General features: G+C 39.2%; 1 protein-coding gene across 1 annotated transcript in view; it reads left to right on the top strand.

Annotated features, from left to right (window-relative positions):
* Window positions 1-24275, top strand: part of SLC15A5 (solute carrier family 15 member 5) — a gene marked incomplete at both ends in the record, with an annotated part of 28663 nt that extends 4388 nt beyond the window's left edge. Inside the window, 7 exons of the mRNA XM_083859094.1 lie at window positions 1798-1967; window positions 3846-4066; window positions 6538-6724; window positions 10189-10377; window positions 14704-14835; window positions 22674-22782; window positions 24131-24275. Coding sequence (XP_083715220.1) covers window positions 1798-1967; window positions 3846-4066; window positions 6538-6724; window positions 10189-10377; window positions 14704-14835; window positions 22674-22782; window positions 24131-24275 — 1153 coding nt within the window. The remainder of the gene's footprint in view (window positions 1-1797; window positions 1968-3845; window positions 4067-6537; window positions 6725-10188; window positions 10378-14703; window positions 14836-22673; window positions 22783-24130) is intronic.
* Between the last annotated feature and the right edge of the window lie 1035 nt (window positions 24276-25310).

The following is a 25310-nucleotide window of genomic DNA, read 5'->3' on the forward strand; positions in this document are numbered from 1 at the left end:
CTACAAAGATATATAAAAAACCCAATAGTTTTCAATAAGAATCACCTGGATATTCTTTCTTTAAAGTTTCCACCACAAATGCGTTGCTGTAAAATGTTTTAAGAAGAGTTTTAGATTTATGTGATCTGGTAGCATTTAAGTTTGTATCTGGACTTCATTCTTGAAACGAACCTCTCAAGTGAGCTTTTGGCTTTCATTGTGAAGAGTCCTCAGAGTACTGAAGCTTCAGGGAAGAGCTCATCCCTGCAAAGCTGGACAGGATATTCAGTTTGATGTATCTAACTAATCTGCCCTGCCCTGCTGTGAGCTCTGGGACTCTTTATGTAATAAAGGCCAGAATACTGATCTGTTGCTGTCAGTATTATATGAGCACATCCCAGAATTCTGGTATGTGTGTCAAGGTTAGTTCATCTTTCTTGGTTTGGTCATAGGGATTGCTAAACACATTGTATGGGGTTTTTTTCCCTTCTCATTTTTGTAAAAGGACAGGAACTTTACATTTCAGTCTTAAAGTACATTGCTACGCAGCAGTGAAAAATGAAAAAGTTCTCCTGTACTCCAGGGTTTTCTTTGGATGTTCCTATTTCCAGTCAAACACTCATAGATTCATAGAGAGGTCTGGACTTTGAGTAGCTCAGGCATGCTTCTTTAGAAAGTTTGGAAAACAGCCAGTGAAGCTTCTAACTTAAAAATTGTCAGTTAAGAATTGACTCAAAACTTTTACACAAGTTCCAGCCAACTGAGTCATGTAATTATATAATTTTAAAAGCTTTAGTTGAATGGGTCAATATTTTTATGTACAAAATCCCTCCAACTGTGTAATCATCAAATAACATGATTCCAAGTCTTTTGTCACTGAGAAGATAATTCTAGATTCCTTAGCCCAAATACTCAAGTTTAAACAGCATGCATGATGCAGAAGTGGCACTGAGCAAGAAAACGAGCTTTGCTTCTTCCAGTAATATGCATTAAGCTTCATAATTATGTATTGATGTGTATTTCACCTGTAAATGAAACCATTTTGCTATGGCTCCAGCAAAGGCAAAGGAATCTCTTGCAGTTGCCTCCAAACTGTAATTTTTGACACATTGGGACAGTACTGCTCAATAATTGTGCTATTTTCAGGGGTTCCAAACTGCAGCAGGCCTGTCACTAGTGGTATGCCATCTGCTTCCAGGAGTGTGTGATTTATCCTTTGGATATCTTCTGTGATTAGGAGAGGCTCAGTACTTACCTGGGAAGCATCTCTACTACCAATTACAGTCTCAGAGAAAATTGTATTGGGGAACCTCCTTGTGAAGATATTACAGAAGTCAGCAAATTTCAAACTGAGCCTTCCAGCTAATAACTGATAAACCAAATTTTAATATTTCTTACATTTTTTAACATTTAATATTTCTTAACCAAAGGCTGGTGGCATTAAGACATTTCTCTCTTAGGCTTGAAGCATATGATTGGATGATATTTTGTACACGAAACTTGTTACCAGATATTAAATGTGAAAATGGTAAATGCTGATGTATTTAATTAATGTCACCCACAAGAATATTTCCAGTACTAGACTGATAATTTGTTCAGCTCTACTGCCTTAGTACACTTACTTTAATCATACACCTCTTGGAGCTGAGACATTTGAGTGAAAATTGGTTTTAATTGCTGTGCTAATGTGTGCATGGTACTGATGCTGTCCATGATTACTATACTTAACCATGCCTTTAATTGGATGTTTTAATCTTCTATAAAGGCTTTTATATCATCCACCTCTTCACTTTTCTCTCTCTTGTCTCTGTGTTCCAGGTTTCATTGGCTGGTTAACTTGAATTCAGCAGTGGTCTTTGTCAGCATTTCTTACATCCAGCAGTCTGTGGCCAGGAACCTTGGCTTTCTTATCCCATTTGTGTCTGGGCTTATGGCTATGATCACAATTCACATGGTTCGGGGTGAAATGATTTACAAACCCAAAGCAGGTAAGAGGCAACTCTGTCTTAGGAAATATCTTTAGGGATTACTCTCACAGAAGAAATCAATTTGCATATCTAAACTATTTCTTCTGTAACTCTGCCCTCTTTGGTTGGAGGTCCTTGGGTTTTAGCCCTCCAAAATCTGCATGTGAGAAATTATATCCGTCCTCTGGAGGTTCTGGGTAGGTTGTAAAAGTGGGAAGCAGTCTCTGGTAACAAAACTCGTGTTTGTTTTCTGTCGTGTCAGGGCATCTGTCACAGCCTTTGCTGTGCACGAAGAGAGGTGTAATATGCCTGCTGTTGGTGGAATTGATTTTGTCACATTTTATTCAACCTTTTGTCTGCCCAGCCCCTCACATTCCAAAGGAAAGGAGATGGCCATCTTGGAGACCAGGTCAGATGGGCCAGGACACAGCTGTGCTGCTGCTTTATTGAGATCTCTGCTGGGCTTGTCGTGGGGCGCTCAGTGCATCTTCCAATTCCAAACCTGACTGGGTTCAAACCCTTGCAGAGCAGTTACACCACATTAAAACTTCTTATTCCCTTTTTGTGACTGTCCAATCTCTAGTGTAGGGCAAAGCAAAATAACATTTCTCTAACTTGAAACATTTCATTACAAGCTCTGCCAATGAATTGAGCCAATACCAAATTTCTTGTTATCTTTTATTTACTTCTGAAATTAACTCTGCTTTGAGAAGAGCCCCAGGTCCCACTTGTTTTCTGGTTAACTTCTTAGTCAATTCAGTCTGGAATTCTGAACCTTTTGGTGTTTTTTTTTTCCTTTTAGTCTTCAGATTTGCTCTTAAAATAATCTAGGTCTGAAACTTAAACATCACTTACAATGAGCAGTAAGAATAGTTGCCTGGTACAGTCCTACAGAACAAAAAACAACTCTACCAACTCTCTGTTTTCAGGTTTTGCTATGGTATATCAGATTTTCTTCCACAGTGACAACATTCTACGGGTTAATACCACACAGCCAGGGAGTTTCAAATAGTAGTTTTTCTAATAAAATGCCTTTACCCTGTACTTTAAAGCTAGTGCTTCCTGTAGGTGTCAGGGGATATTTCTAGAAAATCATTTCCATGTCAGAGATAGTAGGAAGGCATTTTCATTCTGCAATCTTCATTCACTTTGGGTTTTAGAAAGTATTTATTTATAGATACTCAACTTATTGTCGTGCTTCAGCACTCAGAAAAGCATAGAAGTGTCATAACCCCTATTTACATGGATGGCAATTTGCCAAAGGTAAATGAACATGCATTCCCAAGCCTGAAGCTAACAGTTTTGTGCTCATTCTACTTCTATTTCATCTGAGAACCAAGCTGGCAACTCCTGAACACAGTAACTAGTCAATAAGTTTTAATATGCCAAGTACTAGACTGGAAACTCCTCTTTTGTCCTGCATGCTGCTTGGAAGACCTGAGATGATAATTCTGGCCTTGAAATTCATCCATGAAAATGTTCCTAAGTTGTCAACTGCTTTTTAAATTCCTTTTTCTTCTCACTTCACTTCTTCCCTTCCCTTGCTACTGGACTTCAGCAGGCATTCAACAGACATTCAATAAATGGAAAGAAAAAACAAAGGAAATTAATAGTTTAGCTGCTCAACCAGAGAAACACATTGTAGTGCGTTAAATAACTGGTAATAAAAGGCAGTCTTCTCCGTGGCTGTTGGATAGGAAAGCTTTTGTAACAACTGGGTTCAGAAAAGAGATTTTTTTAAATAAATCCAGAGTTCTTAACCTTTCCCCTCCCTAAAAAGGTATAAAGGTGAATATAACCAGCTTATATTTTCCCTCCCAAAGCATTTTGTCTTGGCTTGTTTATCCTGACAGCAGGTAAAACAACATACCAATGTCTAATGTCTCTGATTGCTTGCAGACAGTTCCCTGCTGACAACTTTTGGGGTGATTTTTAGTGCCCTGAAAACGTGCTGCATGAGGCATCGCTACTTCAGCACCCCCATGGTCAGCTGGCTGGACCATGCCAAGGAAAACCATGGTGGGCACTACAGTGAGACCCAGGTGGAAGGCACAAAGTCACTCACCAGACTCTTCCCCTTGTTCACTTTCCAGATTCTGTACAGAACATGCATTATGCAGGTGGGTACGCAGCTGTTAAAGAAAAATCTTGAAATAGACTCTGACACCTGTTTAATGCCTCTCTCTAGGTGTAGTTTTTTTCCTAGCTGTTGCTTTGCCAGCTGAGCAGCCTTGCAAAGTAGCTTTAATTGCCTAAGAATATACCTTGCTATAGCCTCTGATCTCCTCAAATAATGAAAATTGACTTGGTCAAGACTCATTAAGAAGCTTGTGTGAGTGCTTGCTACTCCTTTCCTGGAACCTTTTACTAGATGAACTGTCTTGTGTGAGAGTCCTGTTCTCCTCGTAGTGCCATGTCACAGTTACCAACACTGAGACTCAGGCTCAGTGTTCTTGAAAAATATATTTTTCCCTTTTCCTAAGTGTTCCCTTGCTTTTGGGGAGAGGTGGAAAAATCTTTATTTGCTGTTTTGGTTGCGTATTTCCCCTCCTGTTTTGACAGGCTTGTGTGGCTGTTGTATCTACAGTGGAGGTGGGTGGGTTTCCATTTGTGGAGAGCAGCAGTCCTTTCACAGCCCCTCTGTCAGGCTCTGGGGTTCTCTTCACTTCTGAGCGGGTGTGTGTGATGTAAATGTGTCAAGAAGCTCCTCGAGCTGACACCATTCCTTCAGATTCCTTTCTGGCTGGATGATCCTGGCTAAGCAGGAGCTGGAGGTAACTCACCCTTTGGCAACTGGAATGACAAGTTTACGAGCCAGCTCTGAAATTCATTTTTACTCATTGGTGTTAAAATGCTGCTCAAGGAAATTCCTGCAAATACGTGGCATGTACTGCTTCATTGACACTTCTCTTTGCCATCATTCCATGTTCCCATCTGCCTCATTTTTTCTCCTCTTCCCTCCCCAGTTCCTACCCTCCCCTCAAATACACAAAAAATCCCAAGCAGACAAAAAAAATTCAAAATCAACAAACACACATACATGATCAAGGTTAAGCCTTCGTGACCAGATGAAAATTAAACAGATATTGTCATTTATCAAGTTGATTATTAAGTATTTATCTAGAAAATATAGATGTCTTTCTACTGCTGAAGGAAATTAGTCCTTGACAGAATTTCCAGGAAGTTTAAGACTTTTAACTCAGAGACAGATCAGTATCTTTTTTTGTAAAAATTACTAGTCTTTTCTTCATATTATTAAGTCAACAGCTTTCAGTACCTGTGATTCATGTTGATGATATTTTAATTCCTATTAAGAAGTAAACTCTTATTTGCAATAGACATTGGAAAAAAAGGAACCAACAAAAATTTGACTCAGTCCTAAACATACATAGTTCTGTTACTATTTATTCTCCCTTTTACAATTTATATTTCCTTTTGGAGGGGGAATTAAGGTGAAAAATATTTTTGTTAAGAGCTAGCATTTGAGTAATTCTTGAACACTGAACAGCCTCACAGTGGGTAAAGTTGACTATAACTATTGATGAGACACCCTAGAGGAGCTCAGTTAACAACTGTACATTGATTTTCAGACAGCTATAAAGCAGCAATATTCTTGCTGGGTTTGAAATTACTGATCATGTTGAAGAGTGTGCAGGATGCTGCAAGAATCTAGAAGTCAGTAAAAACAGAGACAGAGTAAAGAAACCAGTTCTAGGTTGAATTCTGTCATGACTGTGTTCAATGAATTGCTCAAATTGGAGTTTCCCAGTCTGTAAAATAGAGTGGATTATGGTTCCCTGCTGCACATGAAATTAGTTAATCAAAAATATCCCAGACAAAAAAAAAACAACCCACTGCAAAATCTGTGAATATATTGGTAGAAGCCTTCAGAATTTGATTTTACACTTTTTTTATAAGCTCAACAGCTCTTCTGTATAACCTCACACAAGCAGAAGGAATTATTGGCTTTTGTAGTGAGAAAGTCTTCAAAATCTACTTAATATTGTACCCTGTTGACTGCCACTGGGTGGTTCCTCATCTGCTTCTTTTTGTCTTTGGTTTCCAGTTCCCCCAGGTAAAAGGAAGTCCTCTATAGGTGCTCTGACTGTGAGCTGCATTAAGCTGATTCTAAAGGCTGTACCCAAATGTTCATTCCTTGTAGCTTTTAAAGTGCTCCTACCCCGAGCACACCATCATAAGTCCAAAATCACTCTGTGCCTTGGAATTCTAAAGCCAACTCACTCTGCCTTTTGCTATTTTCTGTTCCGTTAAACGCTGTCTGGGTGAAGTGACTGAAGTTTTGGGTGGAATCATTTTGTACATTGGCTGATGGCTCTAATTAGGGATGATCAAATAAAACTTTAGACTGTTGCTTAATTTGTTAAATGTAGGAGAAAATCCTATAAAAGGAAAATGTTCTGGCAGAGAACAATATTGTCACTATCTGAAAGTCTTTCTTCATGAATGTTCATTCCTTTTTTGCCAGCAGTTATTTGGTTTAATGTGACTTCTTCAGAAGGAAAAACTTGGAGAGGTTTCCAAATATAGTGAAAATCTTATCCATGGATTGTGGTTTTATCCTTCAATACAGATTCCTTCAGGATATTATCTCCAAACCATGAATTCCAACTTGCACTTCAGTGGGTTTGTCTTGCCAGTTGCAGCAATGAACGTGATAAGCATCGTGCCACTACTGATTCTTGTTCCCATTTTGGAGTGCGTTAACTCATGGCTCTTCAGCTCCAAGAGCACTGGACATTCTCCAACAATTTACATTGGTATGTTAAAAATATATGTGTTCATACAGCTTTAGTATATTTTCTGGTTTTGAAAGAGAAATTTCAGTGAGATGGATGACCCTAGACCATTATATCTGACTATAAATGTTAAGATGGAGTTGTTTTGGGATGATGCTCAGAAGTAAACATGTTTCAAAGGAATTACTGAAAAAAAAAAAACAGTCCTGAAAACACTTGCAAGATAGTAAGAAAAAAGCATGTTTTCTGTAGGACAGACTCATCTGACCAATAAAAATTGAGGCACACTCACAAATAACTAGAGAATTTCATCTTTTGGAATTGGTACTGGTGAGAAGCAGCATTAACTATTATGCCTTAGAGTTACTTTGACTTGGTCATCTTCTATATGTTTCTTTATCCATTAGCTTTTTGGAAAGCTAATTTACAATCCAAGTCTTCATTAGAAATTAAAGATCTTTTCAGTTACATGCTCTCTGATACTGGAGAATTGTGTTGCTCAAAATTATGAGTTTGGATTCAGGTAACTTAGTTAGGAATAAAGGCTTCGGTTTTGTGTGATTTTTATGCTGTAAGTGCATTATTGTTAGGAGTGCAGCTCATAAGAGGGAAATTGTATGACCATTAGAACAGTTTCTTCCAGACTCTGAAGTGGCATCATAAATGAAATAAAAGTATCTGGGATAATTCTGTATGAGCAATGGTATTTTTGTAGAATGGATGAGCAAAAGAAAACATGCAGAAAACTATGCAAAACAAATGGGTGTGTATCACTGGCTGCTGTTCCCATTGAAGAGGCTGAATATTTCACAGATAGAAGGTTGCTTGGAGAGGTACAGCCTTCCTCCCCAGCACTAGAGTTTTCATTTCAATGTCTAATATGAGGTAGTTGTTCAAGTGTTTAGTATTTTCATTATTAAAATCCTTATTGTACCCTCAGTCACAGCCAAAAGGGATCTCCAAAGATGAAGTGTTACCTTTTTCTCACACAAGTGGTAAAAGTCTTCACTTTTATAGGTTGATGCTCATTCCAGAGAAATTCATAACCTAGGAGCAATGATAACTTTAATAAGAGTTGGGCTACTTCTCGTGACACTGATGTAGTTTCTTTTATTTATTTGTTTTTTTAATTACCCCCAAACCTCTTACATTCTGGGGTCTGGAGGGATCCTCTGCAATACTGTTCAGATGTCAGCTACATGTAGTACCAGCAGTAAAACAGCTTCCATTCTGTATTCACTTAAAACTGTTCTCTTTCATAGATACTCTCAATAAACTTCCTCCATTTTTTATCTTCCAGTCTGCATTGCAAACCTCAGATGAAAATATTTATAAACCGCTATTTTCTCAGTGTGCTGCTATTAATTCAGTGCCCCATGGCAGGCAGCACAGTGAGTACTGACACACACAGAGGTATTAATCTGACTAAATTAGCCTAATTAAGAGTGTTATTAAGTTTTATACAAACCAGAAGCATATAACACAGCAGGTTGCAATTAGCCTAGTTTTTAAAATAACATCTGCATTAAAACACAAAAAGCACATTCAGATAATCATTTTCCTTTAAACCATGGAAATTTCAAGTTAGTATTAATGTTCTATCCTGTTATGTTGAACAGCAGTAGAATATATGCAGTGGTTTATTCTTAATAGGTTCATTTATCAAAATAGCCTCCTGTTAGGGGTGATAAACTACCTGAGGCATAAAAATACCTGTGAGTGCAGGCAATGGCTTTAGATATCCAAGTATATGACTGCACCTGCAGGTATGGTAGACCTCTAAGTGCCAATATTTTTGCCAACAGTTAATTAGGTTCTCAATTATTTTCAGCAACAAAATTGGAAGTATAAATAGGCAGTTGGTGTTAAGCCAGCCTATAACTATATTTTAATTCAACTCTTGTAAGAAGAAGAAGAAGAAATTTAAATAGTTTTCTGGAAATTTTCAGCATGTTAAGGATGCTGTCTTATAACTGAAATATCTGATTGCTCTGTATTAAAGGTCTACATAAAAACAGTAATTTGTTACTCTCTCTATAGTTGTTGTTTTTTCACAAAGGTCCAATACAACCTTAGTCTCCAGATAATATAAAGAACCCAGAACCACCTCAAATATTACTGAATATTACTGAAACAGCTTGTTCTCCTGTAAAACCAAAGCCTCAGACAGTCATTGCAAGCCTCTCATTTTAAAGAGTGCTGAAGAGTAAAGATGAAAACTATATCTCCAAAACTCTTGATTTCTTCCTCTGCCACAGAGTCTTGGGGGAAAAAAAAAATTTGAAATTTTTGGGCACCTGGAGGTTACTTTTTCTGAAATGTATTGGCTTTTAGCAAAGGAAAATGCTTCAAATTTGTTGTACTGTTAGGAATACTGAACTGCTGGAGGTTTCTTTAGTACCAACATAATTTTTCACTAGAACTCTTGCTTTGGACGACCACAAGAAGCTCCTTGAGGGCTTTATACCTGGCTTTGATAAGGGGCATTGGCCAGAAAACACTGTTCAATTCCCTCCTGTTATCAATTTTCAAGCAATAATTCATTTATATTCTCATTAAGCACTGGAGGTTCCTAAACAGCAAAACAGCCTCCAAGGCTCAGGTTAGGCAGGGGTGGGTAAGGATATTTAAAGCTGTGAACATACAGGAAAGCTCTGCTAGGGGAAGGGTTGTGAGAGACAAAGATGTGTATATGTTGTATTTACAATATGAAACAAAATCTTTTTGGCTGTTGATGTCCAATCTAATAAGTGTAGTAATTATCAGTCATGAAGGCTTGGTGAGAAAAACATAGCCCAAGCATTTGAGCCAAAAATGTCAAAAGCAACCAAACTGTCCTCACATTATGGCTTAGAAATGCTGGCAAATCAAAATTTTAGTCAAAATCAATGGGAGCTCAAACCATGAGAAGTATAGATAATTCAGGTTCAGAAACTTACTTGGAAACTTTTTCTTTGTGTTTTTCTTTTCTGAGAGGATGCAACCATTTCATACTGCCAACATCAAGAAATATAAAAGAATATATTTTAATAGTGCCCTCTGTGCAATGGGTGAAGTGTGGGGTAGTTATAATGCATAATAATTTTTTTAAAAAATTTCCTGCTGCCTGGTAGTTTTGTTCCTACCCTTTCTCTTGTATTATCTGAAAGGACGTTTGCCTCTTTCTTTTCTCCTTTGTATTCTCCCTCTGTGTTCAAAAAAAAGAAAAATAAAAAGTAAAAAATTCTTCTTTTGCTACTTTGGTCTTCAGAAAAGTTTTTCCTCTCATTTATTCTGAAATGTGAAATTCTCTCTGTGCTGAGCTGTCCTTTTGCCATGTATACATAGCAAGTGCTCCTTATTCATGTTTAGGTGTTCAGAAAAAAAAGATTTGGGGGTGGGGGGCAGGAAGCTGCTTTTGCATTTCTCAGGGGTTTGCTTCACTCTAAGCATGTGAAGGTCCTGTAATTCAGCCCTGGTGGATGCTCCCTGTGCTCTTTACCCAGTTGTAGGTCACTTGTCTGCTGCACTTTCCGTGATGGTTGCTGGCTTCTCTGAAATGCACCGAAAGCGCTTCTCTCAGGTGGAGCAGACTCTCTCCCAGGAGGTTCTCCTGGTCTCCTCCATGTCATGCTTCCACTTGGCTCCTCAGTACATCCTGCTTGGAGTGGCTGAAGCCTTGGTAACTCCCTCCTGTAAGTAAAAATCAAATAGGCTAAAGAAAGGGCGTCCTGATTCTCAGAGAACTGTATCAGCTTCCTAAAAATAATTACTGTCATCTGATATTTTATCCCTGGCTCTCTTCCACGGGCTTAATGAGCAGATCTGTGCTTTACCTGCTTCAGAGAAGCATAATTTGTCATGCTGGCTGTAACTCAGGATGAGCAGTGATGTTCCAGATTAACTGGAAGGGAGCACAGTCCAGTCAGGTCCCTGGGGGGAACAATCCCTGTTTGGTCTGGAAGCTGAACTTGCTTCAGGCAGGGGCTGCACTGGAGCTCCTGAGGCCCCTTTTGACCTGAACTCTCCTGTGATGATTTTATTGAGATGGACAAAAACCACGGGACAGCTGAGGTGTGGTTATGCTCTGTGACCACCTGAAAGACCACATTCAGAGCAAGGTGAATACTCTCATTTCTGGGCCCAGCTAATAGAATTAGGACGTGTTTTTCACTGGCACAGGGCATATGTGGGCAGGTAACAGTGACAGGTTAACCTAGTTAATGGTGTAGGCAGCTGCAAGGTTTTTGTTAGTGCTCCAATCAGGAGTCAGGAGAACATGCCTCCACAGATCACCACATCCTAGCAGTGACATGGAGCCAGAGATGAACATTCCTGTTTTCCAGAGCTCAGGCAGAGCCCTCAGCTTGTGCCTGCCTTCCACATGTTATGTAGTCATACTCTTGATTGTGAGTCTGAACCTTTTCTGCTTTCTGTAATTTACTTTTCTGTGTCTACACTGACATTTCTGAGGCTTGTTTTCTTCTGAGGAGTATGCAGAGTGCTTACCAGTGTTTTACCTTGCAGAGCTTTTAAAAAAAAAAAAAGTTAGTATTATAAAAATAATCTAAGCATCATTCACTTAGAGACACAGGTAAAGTAATTGGCTGGCTGATCTCTGCAGGCATTTAATTCTATGGGTTGAGTGTCTCTTGTTCCAGTACAACCCCAGAAATGTTCAGGTTTTTATTTAAGAGCAGGAAATAACTTCAGTGTCTCAGCTTCATTCTTACACTCTGAGAGTACTGAGAGCTGTGGGTCACAGTCTGTCACCAAAAAGGTAATTTTCCCTAGTTTTAAATACTTAGCACTTTCATAATGCCTCTTCATCTGATAGCTCTCAAGTACTTAACTTCGACAGGTTTCTAGGCAGGTAATTTGGTTTCTAGGTTACAGGCTAAGTGTAACTGAAAACTGTGACCTTTTCTGTTTAGCTTAACAAAAAAGAAGGTTAGGAGGTGACTTGCTTACAGTCTTCTCATGCAAAAGCAAGAGAAGAATATTGCTGGGAGAATAAGGCCTTTTAATCTAGCACAATGGGACACAACTGGAGTCCAATGACTGGAAGATTACATTAGCCTTTAGAAAAGAAATAAAACTCCATCTTAGGGGTTTTCTTCTTCTTCTTCTTCTTCTTTTTTTTTTTTTTTTTTTTTTTTTTTTTAAAGGATGATGGTTAGAATTTCTTTGGAAGAAAAGCTGTCCTTCCCCATTTAGGTAGAGATTCGACATCGTGCTTAGAGCTGCAGTGAGAGGTGTGACTTCAGAACCCAGCTCAATGGGACTGAGTCTGAACAGACTTGCAGATAAAAAGCCAAAGGGAGGTGCCTAAAATAGGATATTGCTGTCGGAAAGGAGGCCTCCATTCATCGCACAAATTGGTATCTGGCCCTGTTTGTCACAGAGTCCTGACTGCGCAGGCAGGGCCCTCTGCAGTCTGTGACTTCCAGCTGCTGCTGGAGAAGAGCCTGGTTTTCCCCCAGGTCTTGCACTGTATCAGACAGCCCAGTGCAGGTGGCTGAGGTCCACTGAACCATCTCCAGCAGCCCTCAGGTTCTGCATTCAGCCTTCTGAGCTGAGCTCTGGCGCGCTGCTTCAATTTGAACTGAATTGCTGTTCATGGACCATTTGGTGGATGTCCATGGATGTTAGTGACAGCCTAGACACTTACAGAGTTGTCTCACCTTTCCTGACATTTTACTGCCTTTCTTACGCAGAAGGTCAAATTCAATTATTGTAATAATTTACTGGACCTGAAACTACATGATCCAAGCTGGAGAGGAAAATATCCACTCTTTTAAGCAGAGGGAAGAAAGGAGAGATCTCATTTCTGAAGAGCTTGGCTACAGAAGTTAGATTTGGCACATTGAACTCTTCATCTTCATTAGGACCTCTCTTATTCAGGTTGCTCAGCCTGGAAAAGAGAAGGCTTCAAGGTGACCTACTTGTGTCATTTCAGTACTTGACAAGAGCCTACCAGAGAAATAGATTATTTACAAGGGCGTGCAGTGACAGGACAAAGGGGAACAGCTTCAGACCGAGAGTAGGTTTAGATTAGATATCAGGAGGAAATGATTTACCGTGAGGGTGGGGAGGCTCTGGCACAGGTTGCCCAGAGAAGCTGTGACTCTCCCATCCCTGGCAGTGTTCAAGGCCAGGTTGGGCTCTCAGTAGCCCTGTTTAGTGGAAAGTGTCCTTGCCCATGGCAGTGGGATTGGAACTGGATGATCTTTAAAGTCCCTTCCAACCCAAGCTATTCTGTAATTTGGTCCCTAATACTTGGAACTGCATTTTTACAGTTTATTTTATTATCTTGCTGATAGGAGTTTTGAATAACCATCTGCTTCAGGTAGCTCGAGCATCTCTTAGAATAATATCTGCCACCAAGGAAGTCTTAAAAATAGAATAAAACAATTGTATTGCTCTCCTCCATAGTGCTACCAAGTTCTCACTGGCCTTTGACAGTCTGAATTTGTAACCCTAGCTTGGTTTAAACCAAGAAACTACAGCTCTGTTAGTCAGAGTATGTATTGGGAATGGCTTTGGGGATGCAATAGTCTCCAGGGAGAAATGCAGCAGCTGTTAAATGGTTCTCAGCAGCACTGTGGGGAAAGGGAGAATTGGAGCAGGCTATGGAAACTGCAGGGGTAATTTAGGTAAGTAGGATGCAACTACCCAGGCTGAATCTGACCAAGATGCATGTTCTGCACCCCTGCTTCTAGAAGGGAGGAACAACCAGGAACTTTTAAGTCTTTTAGTGTCTCAAGTTAGCTGTGCAGTGCTTCAGACTGCTATCCTTGCTTTCTCTTGCTCTCAGGCTTCTGGCTCCTACTGTGAATGAGGAAGAAAACAGTGAGTGGTATTCTTTCTTTCATATGTTTTCAAAGCTCTCATTTGGACATCCAAACCAAAAATGGTGATTGCAAAATTTCATTTGTATTCAGAGGTGCTTCAGGCAACTCAGTATCCAAACAGGATCCTCTGCTGGCAAGTTTTTCAAGCTGGAGGTCATTCTAATTCAACTAATAAAGCAGGTGGAGAGACTCTGGGCTTGGGAGAAAAAGTGTGGAGGAGAGCTTGAGGAGTGAAATTGGGAAACAAAAGTTTTTGAAGATCAGTGAAAATTGCACAAAAAGAACAGCTATCATAAAGTCTTGCTGTCACAGCCAAATTACAGCTGGTGGGATTATTTATAGTCACCAATGCTACAGCAGCATGCTACAGCTTCCCCTCCCCACCAAAGCTGTTGCTGCTTCTGGTTTTGCCTTTTGGCAAGAAAGTAAAGAATGAGGTCTTAAAAATGAGCCAGTGAGCCTGGGGGTTGCACTTCAGGGAACAAGAGCATTGTCCAACCTAAAGGTAAAGCAAGCTAAGTGTGCAAATTAGGGCAGAGCTCTAGATTTTGGAAGCATTTACTAGTGGCTCTGAGATAGAAGGTCCTGCTGTTCTGAGTTCAATATCACATCCATTGTCTCCATGCTCACTGACTGTGGGGGTGTTTCTCTGCTCTTGCTCATGCCTGAGGTTTTAAAGGTGCAAGCAAATGTCTGGGTGAAAGATCTTTCTGTGTTTGTGGAAAACGGATAGCTGTACGTGCACAGTTTATTACAGATATTCATCTCAGCAGTTTAGATAATTCTTTGTTATAGGGGACATATTAACATGTTATAGGGTACATCTGATTGCTCTTCTGCAGCAAGTGCATTCTCTGTATTAAATATGGAAATTCACTAATGGAGATGCTTTGAATTTTCTCTGTTATCTATATTCTATCATCATTTTCCCTTCCTTCCTTCCTTCCTTCCTTCCTTCCTTCCTTCCTTCCTTCCTTCCTTCCTTCCTTCCTTCCTTCCTTCCTTCCTTCCTTCCTTCCTTCCTTCCTTCCTTCCTTCCTTCCTTCCTTCCTTCCTTCCTTCCTTCCTTCCTTCCTTCCTTCCTTCCTTCCTTCCTTCCTTCCTTCCTTCCTTCCTTCGTCTTTTTGTCTTTTTTTAACTTATAACTGTATCTGCTTCCTTCCTAAGGTTCCTTACTTTCATTCTGGCTTGTGCCTGAAAGAATGAGAGGGATTTCCATGCATTTTTTAGCTCTCTTTAATGGAGCTGGCTGCTTTATGGGAGCTCTCTTTGTTCAGACAGCCCACGCAGGCACTCAAGGTAAGAGTATGCTCATGATGGGTTGTTCCTGAGCAGTTTTTTAATATTATTGATTTGGAGAACCAGGCAGCAGAATTAAAAGGGATGCCAAAGTTTTATTGATTTGCTCTCACAATTAAGATGGAATTAAGATAGGAAATAGCCTTCCAGCTGTATTCATCCAATTTTAATGAGTCATCTTAGTTTTGATAGTCGGAGTAATTAGAGGATGGCATCTTGCAGGAAGTCCTCCTGTCCAATCTCTGCACTTCTGTTCTGGGAGACTGACAATAAATTCACTAGGAAGCACCTTTTTTGTGTTCATGAAGAAGTGCATTCACATTGTTCACACTTACATGGAAGCCTCTGGCCTCAAAAGCAAGATCTGTGCTTTAAAGAATAGAGAATATTCCTTTCTGTCTGTAGGGAACAGGAGGATGTTGGGGTGAGGGTTTCAAAGCTGTCTGGGGAACTTGCCCTCCTGGAGCCTCTGGTTCCCTCTGACTTTGTCCAGCTGTTGGAGGAGCCAGATTCTGTGCAATACTGTCTCACTGTGGGCTTGCCCTTTCCCAGAGGAATGCTGCCATTCCCAGAAAACTTCCTGTTTCAAAATGAGTTATTGCAGGTTCAGCCTGTTGAGGTGCCTTTAGTGGAAGCTCTGAACTGGAGCTGTTCCTGACTTTCAAGATAAACCAGGAGTTTCTAAAGTAATTTTTCCTTTGCTGATGAATCTTTGTTCAATACAGAAAAGAGTGTTTCATGAGAAAATATAACAAGTAAAGCACTTGAGTTTTTGAACAGAGGGATGGGGATCCATCCTTTTGTTCACAAATTTGAAGCAGCCCCACTTGCTGAATATTTCTAAAAGTGCCATTGAGGAGCTCTGGTGGAAGTGTTACAGAGAGCTGTTCTTTAGAGACCACAGCTGCTGGCCCTAGTGCATGACACCACTGCAATTGCCACAGCTGCAGGATTTTGTTAAAGTTTTGGGTTCTTCTCTTCCCTGTGTATAGGATCATGTAATTTAAAAACAAGCAGAAGTGGGTGTTTTGAAAGTGTGACAAGAAATTTTTATTCCTACCCACAAGATCTGAAGAAACAAGCGATGCTTTGACATGCAGTCCTGTTTTTAGGTTAAAAATTCAATTAAAATTTTATTACAAGGTATAAAACATCACCTGGAGATGGGTAAAAAGCAGGAATGTTTACACAAATGAATCGGGCAAAGAACTACTAAGCACCAAGACATTCAGTGTGGAGAACTGAGCTCCTTGAATATCCCCCAGTGGAAAAAGTTGCTTTTCATTATTGTGGGTTCAGTGTAATATGGGATAAATGGGGCAAACATAATGGGGTAGACAAAAAGTTTAAGACAGACTGTGTGGCTGATTTTTTTCTCCCCTCCCACCCCCCAAAATATGAAAACTATTAATTTTTATGAGACTGAAATATTTAGTAAAACTGACATATTTTACTGAAATTTGACTTTGGAAATGATGAAATAATTGCAAAATAACTAGCATAATGTCATCACCAATTATTTTGCCTATGTTGTGTCACTATTACATAATTAATTTCTTTACAGAGTATTTCTGTACTCTGTGATAGAGGGAAACAATTTTTTGCATTTGATTTGCAAATTCAGTAGATTTTTCTATTTCTTTTTTAGGTTTTCTATCAAAGTAATTCATCCTTTTTCCGTGAGCCTGTATCATTTAATTGATTCAAAAAAGCAAATGTTCTTTTCTTGCCAGAAATCCTATTTTAACAGAGATTGTGAGTTCCTATCCTGGCTGTGACCAAGACTGGACTCTCTGAATTCTTCACAGGCTGCAGTTGTCACGTTCTAACCCCTTTTGCTCAGGATTCTTGAGCAAACTGAAAAGTTTCCTGGCTAAAATATTCCTCACTCTTAGAAAGTTGGGTAGCAAACTTTTCAACTTAGCTTACCTTTCCTTTTTTCCCCTTGTTCTAAAGCTGTAACTTACGTCTTTGTTTAACTTTGTCAGACCTGCTGTTCCTGTAGGTGGAATTGACTGCACCATTATCCTGAGCAAAAGTCACTCTGAAATTTCCAAGGGAATTGGTGACAGTCTGTATTCAGATTAAGATGCTGTAATGGGAACGACTACTGCTAAGCAGGAAAAGTCCTCTGAGAAAGTTGAAAAGCTTTAGAGAAAATAAAGTAAAAAGAAAATAAAGTTAAAGCTTAAGGATTGCTCTGTTGCTCTAGTTAGAAGAGTGTTAGAGATTATGTGCCCTGTTAATATGTAAACAACATATTACTAGGCTCTCACTTTTTATTTTTAAAAATAAGTGTTCCTTGCTTGAATAAGATGAATAATTCCAAGTTGCTACAATTCACAGCTTGTAAATGATGGTGATATTCCTGTAAGTTCATTTGTGTTCTAAGGCTCCTCTGCTCGTCCCAGGCTGTTGTCCTGCTGGCTCCTAAATCAAAGTAGGTTTAGGATCAGACTTCTGTAGGTGGGGATATACTATAGCAAAAAAAAAAAAAAAAAAAAAAAAAAAAAAAAAAAAAAAAAAGGGCATTTTAGGCTCAGTTTTAATCTTCTCCTAGATTGGTAGGAAATATTATACACACAGGTTTTTTTGTTTCAGCTGTATTTCTTCCAGTTGTGTTTCTTACAGTGAACTTTGGTGCTCCTGAGCATCAGCAAAATAAAATCTTTTTAATTTATTAAAACCTAGTAGTTGCCTAATGAACCCCCTGAAAATGACTGCTGTAGGGAGCAAATTTGTGGCCTCTCTCAAGTCAAATTACAGTCCAATGACACAAATTAAGCTTTTCTCTTTTTTTTCTCACTTTTTATTTTTCAGATCTGTTTAAAGACGTTGTAAATATTCATTATCTGGACAATATGTGAAACTGAGAGTAAAGCAAACCAACCAAAACTCTTTTTTTCTACCTAAAAAAAAGGCGCAGCTTATTTACTAATTTACTTCTACTGGAAGAACAAGAGAGGATAGTGTTGATGAAATGATTCTGTAAGATTTAACAAGGTTTAGTGAGTGACTCTCGGGCTATGAAAGCTTTTGTCTTGTCCCATGATTCGTGTTTCACTAAAACCTGAGCCAAGACTATTTCTGGTTCTCCCATCTCTAAGCAGTGAGACCATGTTTTCCATGTTCCTGCAGGGAAGTAGATCCTCCACTGTGTATTTTGAAGTGCTGAAGCACAGAGGGTGTTGACAAAATTTAAACATTTTTATCTCCCATTTTATGTCGCTCGTTTAGAATTTTATTTGGGTTTTTATTGGCAAAGTTGATCAGATATCAGTCACAGTCAAAGCTGCATTAATCATTTTTAACGCATCTATGGAGGATGGTGTGAATATGATAAAATAAGACTTTTTTTAAAAATCTGACGAGTGCAAACAGATGATGGGTGACAGTGATATTTTCAGTACAAGCTGGGAAACTGCTTTCTTTTGGATCTCTTACCTCTCCTAACATTTTAACGGAAGAAGATGCAAGACAAAACCTGTCCTCTTATGCCAATCATTTCAGAATATATTGCTCCAAAAATATTAATATAAATATGTAAGAAAGAAAAAAAAGGTCAGAGGAAGGAAGCTGTCCCAGACGCAGTTTTTCTGCTTGCATTTAGAGATTCATTGAGAGGTTTGTGGTTTGAGTTTGACTTTTTTGGGTTTTGTTTTAGTTTGGGGTTTTTTGGTCCTTTTTTTATCATTTTAGTCTTGTGTGGTTCTAAATACCAAAGACGATAAACCTAAAGGATATTTCTTGCAGTCCAGATGGTGGTGGCCACTGGTGCCTACTTAGCTAATAGGGATTAGAGGCAGAGTGAGACTTTAATTTGAATATGATTAAACATGAAATATATGCCCACTAAGTCGATGAAATGAAGGAAGGCAGTTTTTTAAATATAATTTTTTTTCTATAGTCATAGCAGAGGTTGCAGGATAGCTGCAAAAATACAGGAATGTTACAGGATAGAGCAACTTCTGGCATGTGATTGTCTTGCTTTTTCTTCAAGGTTTTCCCCATAATAAAATAGGATAATGTTATTCAGTAAAAAATCCTGGATGCCTCCCTGTGTAACTTTACCTTGAGCTTTCCAGGCGTGCCACCATAGCAGAAGATATGTTGTGTGCACTTATATTTGTTAAAAGCTGGCCCTTTTCAGGTTTTGTTCAGTGGCTGGTATTGCCAGCAGCTCCTTGCTGTCAGTCACCCACCAGAAACAGCCCAGGAAAGTTTTTGTCCGTGTCCTAATCTCTACTTCACCTCCACCTCTGCCTACTTTGGTATGATCTGTTGTTTCCTCTCTGTATTGTAAATTATTCCTCCTTCTTGAATTAACTGAGCAATTTTGATGTGAAATTGATGGTACTCCAAAATGTCAGTGAAAGTTTATCGGGTGCTTTATTTCCGTGATTGTAGAGCAGACTTGAGGAACAGACTCTGCCAAGGCTTCATTTTCTAACTTGTTCTAAATTTGCCATAAAATACATAACCAATTCACCTCTAACCAGTAGAGAAAGTCTATTTAAAATAATACACCTAAAGGAAGCTTCTGTTTCTTTGTGGTGATTCATGCTACTAAGTATTTCTATTGTTGGAATAAAAATGGAAATCAGGAGCTCGCTGCGGAAAGTTAATTCCCAGTGAGCAATTATCTGTGTGACAAACCAACCTTGTAATTGCCACTTCTGTTGGCAATCTCCACAGAAAAGTAAAGGATGCACAGAGCCCAAAGGCAGTATCTTTTGGGGGAAAGTGAATTGTTAGCATGTTGCATGCTGAGGCAAGGATGGGAAAGTGCTGGACTCTTCAATTCCAGGGTGCCCAATTCCCGCAAAACCAAAAAATTTGGCCCAGAGTGTCCCTGAGAGTATGAACCCCAAAGGCAGCCAGTGGAGGGTACTGGAGTCTGCAGACAACTTGTGGGAGGTGTTGGTAGGGTCAGGAGTAAGAGCATCTCAAGGGAGTTTTGGTGCCTGAAACACATGGGTGAAGTTTCAGCACTGGTGACTCTTATCTCCAGACTTCCTGCAAGCAGAGGAGAGGATTCTCTGTAAAGTGAGTATAAGTAGAGGTAAATCTAGTCCAGGTTTATCCCCTCTTTCATGAGGAGGGAAAAATGTAAAAGGAAAAGCAATGAAAGAAAAGAGAGTGAGAAGTAATATATATATATATATATTTTTTGGCTGAAGGTAGGAAATGCTTATATTAATTTTTGCTTCATTCACTGATGAAAATGTATAAAGGGAGGTTTATAGCCTGGATATCCTTAGGACTGCAGCCATCCTTGTTCCTCTGCAGAGGAAGGCCTACACCCTGTTGTTCCTCTCTGTGAGGAAAAGACAGCCTTGATCCTCCCTCTTGCTTTGGACAGAGTAGGAAACTAGAGAGAAAGAATGTGCTCTATGGCAGCTGGAGCCTCACTAGATCCTATCTGATTTCATCCCTGCCTGTGCTGTTGATCATTTGGATTTTCCAAAGTTCTCTCTCATTATCCTGGCCTCGCTATTTAAACACTTCCCAAAAGAAGCAGTGAGGAGACAGAGCAAGGATCTTTGACCCTGGCCAGTGGGAGCAGACTCCAGATCTCCTTGCCAGGCAGTGATCCTGCCCTCACAGAAGCAATCAGCCCCAGTTTCAGTGCTTTTATCTGGTGCCTTCATCAGTAATAAGATGAAGAGTGGTACAAACAGACCTTTGAAATTCAGAAACTGCTGAAGTATTTTTATTAACTTTTTAAATATATGTTTTCTGTTCAGATTCCACTGTAAATTCCATGAGGAAGCTCCTGCTGCTCCTGTAGTTAGCCTAGCCCAGGTGAATAACCTAGCAGGCAGTGTGAGCTCTGCTTTGACAAGCTGCAGTGCAGACCCCCATGCATGATTTCCCTTTCATCACATCCACAGGCTCTGTCTCTGCCTTCTATTGGCCCCCGGGGGATGCAAAATAAAAAACCACCTGATTGTGAATGATGACAGTAAAAGTTTATAAGCTACTAAAATGAAGTTACAGCACCTAGGAGCTCAGTCGACTTACAGTGTTAGATGATGGGTTTTTAAAACTGGCACTGAGATAGCGCTGCACAAGGAAGGGAGCAGGCAGAGGTGTGGTGGTGCTGCTCTGTGACAAGCAAAAAGGTGACATGGCATGGAGAGAGCTGTGGAGAAGTTTAGGAAAACTGATGGCAGTTGTTCTTTGTCAGTCCCAGGAGAGCTAAAAGCAACAGCTCTGAAAAGAAATCTGTTTAGAACTCTAAGAGGTGGAGGGAAGAGAGAAATGTAAATATATGAATGTGTGTTTGGCAGGGCGTAATCATTTGACTGGTGTCTCTCCTGTGCTATGAAACTGCTCTCTGTCTCTAATTACAAAAATATTAACAACCAAGGATGACAATCAATGTGTAAAAGTGGCATTAGTGGCCAAAAGGTCTGTTAAGGACATCAAGATTTTACAATACAGCTGTGGTAAAAAGGCTAGTTTTCCTTCTTTCCCCATTGGCTCATTCAAAGGGTGAATAACCTCAATATTTAGATGGGCAGGATTTGATACCAGACTTTCATGCAGCAGAGAAAGGTGACTATGGGCACACTGATGCTGGTGTAGTTCAGATCAGGGGGATGCTTTTAATCTAATCTCCTAATCTCTGATTTGCATCACAGAATGATCTTAGAGCATGAAAACAACTGAGTTCTTTCTAGAGGGAACTAAACAACAAAAGAATAAGGTCATGTCTGCTATGTTCCAGCTGTTAATGGGAACTGCTCTGATGTGAACCCCCCTGAGCTGTGGAGAGTGTGGACATCACATTATCAGCACCAGCTGTTTCACACTCTGCATTTCTTCATTAATTGCTAATGGAGACAGTCTATCTGCCTTCTTCAAAGGCAATAAATATCCTGTATTCCCAAATCGTGTACATGGTGATTACAGCACTGTATGGGTCTCTGCTATTCTGCAACTTCAGTTTCTACTGGAGCTTTATTTTTCACCAGGTTTGAGATGGTTTTGCTGTAGTTGATTATGGCCCTTCAGGTACTGATTGTCTTCATCTGCAGACTGACTAGGGCTGGCTTTGGTTTTATTTTATTTTTTCTAATTATTTGCCACCTGAGCTTGTTTGCAGACTGGTTGCAGTGAACTTAAAGCAACACAAGCACAAACTGGAGTGCACAGGAATACACAGGCAGGGAAGTCTCTGTGTGCATGTAGGTGGTACTGTCCTCTGTGAATGGAGTGCCAAAATGGCCCAGACACTATTGCCAAAAGCCTTGGCTGAAAAAGCTCTGATTTGTGTAAACAAACACTGAATGAGAGAAAAGGACACCTTACAGGCTCATGGCTAAAGGCAGCTGTAAAAAAAGTAAAATGTCAGGTGGCATCTAGGTAATGGAGCACCATTCAAAGCATTGAGTGAATGCTTTTAATATTTTGAGTGTTCATTTTTAAAAATTCTTTCTATTAAAAAGACATTGTTAAAAGTATAAGAGATACAAGTAAGGATTTCTACAGCCCACCTTAATTCTAGCTCCTCCTAAAATTTTCACACTTGACTTTGATTTAGCTGTGTGCACAAGGTAATACAAATGGAAGATTTGCAGGATTAGGTTTTCCAGCACACTTCAGATTTATTAGGGAAGTTCTTTAGTTCCTTTAGATCTCTACTGCCTGTCTCCAAAGCAAGAGTAGACTCAAAACCCCACGAATGCTGTGAGAATGAAATCTGTAACAACAGCTATGGGGGGGTCAGAGCACCTGAGGGGATTGTGTCTCACACCAAGTTATCTTCATGTCTTCCAAATGAGCTGTGCTGCAAGGCAAACTAATCCTGCTGCAAATGTCTGCTTTACCAGGCAGCTGGTTCCCACACTTGCTGCACGAAGGTAAATTGGAGAGATTCTTCTTCTTCTTGGCTTCCTTAATGATGGTGAACACCCTGGGGTTCTGGGCCATTGCACACAGGTACGTGTGAGAAAATGAAAACTTGATGTTTCATTTGTAGGTGTAGGTAGAAATTCTTGTAAAGCCTGTGGACTAGTGTGTAATGAAGAATTAGTAGTGATAGATCATGTGTGGAGAGAGATTTCACAGCAAAAATGTTGTGGTGAGGTTAAAAAAAAACTGCGACAAACTGATGTAATTAACCTTAAGTAGTTAACAGGCCTTATTAATATAAAAAGGCCTAAAGGAAGAAGAGTCTTTCTAGAAGGCTCTAAATATGTTGAAGACCTTGAAGTCAAGAAGAGGGAGGGGAGCAGCCTGTGCCACCACGGGTGGGAGGGGTCACCTCAAAGTGACTTTTACACATTGGGAGTTTTGTGGAAATCCTCCAGGAACCTTGATGCAGCAGGGATGTGATGATGAGAGCAACAGAAAACTTCCAAAGGTTTTTTCTATTACATATAGCACCAGCTTTGCAGCACCAAAGTTTACCATGGCACCTTGTTGAATATTCCAATGTGATTCTCTTCTTTTAAATATGAACTGGGTCACAACAAAAAACGTTTCTCCTGCATGTACTTTGTACTCCTTATGTGGGATTTTATACAATTCTGTAAATTGAAATTTCATTTGTGACATTTACTGCTGAAAACTGAAAGGTTTTGGATGTCAAAATGTTAGCATAAGATTTCTTTAAACTTAAAAAAAAATTAAAAATTCTGCCACAGTTTAATATTTTTATGAAGAAATCTGTTGATCTCTAATCTTCCTAAAAATAGACAACCAAACATTTAAAAAATGTTTATTTCAAATCAGCATTTCACCTTAGAATCAAGATACCTCATATACCTTTTCAATAACATAATTTTTGAGTTTTTAGAAAAATGGGTTTTTGAAATCAATTGTAATCATTTCATTTTTTGATGAATAAGAATTCTCTGAGCAGGGAGGAAAAAGAGTGAGGACTATTTAGATAAACACTGATTTAGGCAGATGGGAGAAAACAGACTTTAGAACTTGGAATAAGAAAAAATACACTTAAAATTTTTGAGGGGGGAAAAAAGCATGTTAATTATTAAAAATTTTTTTGAAGGACACAGTACAGGTGTTATTAACATCTGCACCCAGTTTGATACTTCTCATCCTGAAGTTCTGAAAGGCTCTAGGAATATGCGTATTTGCATTTTCCTGGTTTTTTGGCTGCCTTGAAGTCCAGGATGAAGAAGGCACTGTAACTTAAAAAGTATTGTGTATAAATAACTGTTAATAATTTATAATTTAATAATAATAATTAAAATATTTAATGTTTAATATATTTAAGGTTTATCAAAAATATTTTGCTATTTTCCTTCTGTGTCTTCTCCCCCAGATACAACAATCTGCATCAGAGTTGCACCGATGAGTTCAGAGGAAATCTTCCTGGAGAAAAACTTCTGAAGCACGAAAAAGCCATCAAGCGTTATAATGCTGTCCTGGAAAGTTCTCCCATTTTGTCTCCTGTGGAGAAAACCTGATAAAATTTCACCCTCATTTCACTAAATTTTGATTTTGTTATCCACCAGCTCTCTAATGATAAATTACCCAGTGCACTTAAGTGGAACTATGTCCTGGTATTTATGAATTATCTGACGAATGATAATATTATTTATAAGTTAAAAAAATAGCATTCTTCATAGGATTTGGCCTTGAAGGAGGCTGCACTGTCATAATTCACACCGAGGCCAAGGAGAGCTCACTACTTCCCACAGCTGGTGGGGAGAGGCTTTTAATCTTTATATGGAAATAGGTATCCACAGAAATTTATATTTAGGAATGGTCAAAAATTAATAAACATGCAGACATTTGTTTAGCAAATTACTTTGTGGTGGTGTAATTTACAAGTGATTTTGAAATCTGGTGTTGGCTGGCTGATATTTGCAATGGTGGGAGCCTTGTGTGCTGTTCTTGGCTCTTGCTGATCTCGTCCCCAGCCTTCAGCAAGGTGCTGCTTTAGTTTCCCTGTCAGTGAAAGGGACACAAGCACCTCAACCTTCTTTGCAAATTGCTTTAAGATCTACCAAAAATACAACAGAAACAAGATACCAGCCATCAGTCCATAAGAAACATTGATTCTTGAGTCCTCCAGTCTCACCTGGCAGCAACACCGTGAGATTTGCCATTCCTAAAGGATGATGTAAAGAAAATTGCTGATAGGAGAAAGGAAGAGTGGAATATATTAGCATCAAAATTACTAATTACAGCCCATCTGAAGAGGAGGGGTGAAGGGAATTATGAAAAGAACATTGGGAAAAGGTAAGTGCAGCTGGAGATGAGGGGAAATAATTATTACAGAAATGCTTTCCAGTTTAAAGATTTACGAAGCGTTAAAACTCCCAAAATTGGCTGATTTTGTTATTGTGAGAGATGATAATCTAACCCTTAATGTTTCTTTTTAAAAGTCATATAACTAAAAAGAGTGATGAGAGAAGTGGGATCTTTATGCGATAAGGAAAATATCGGACTCAATGCTAAAGGACCACTTTGATATCAAGATGTTCATAAAAGAAGAA

Source organism: Zosterops lateralis, assembly GCF_965231275.1.
Source record: "Zosterops lateralis genome assembly, chromosome: 4".
NCBI lineage: Eukaryota > Metazoa > Chordata > Aves > Passeriformes > Zosteropidae > Zosterops > Zosterops lateralis.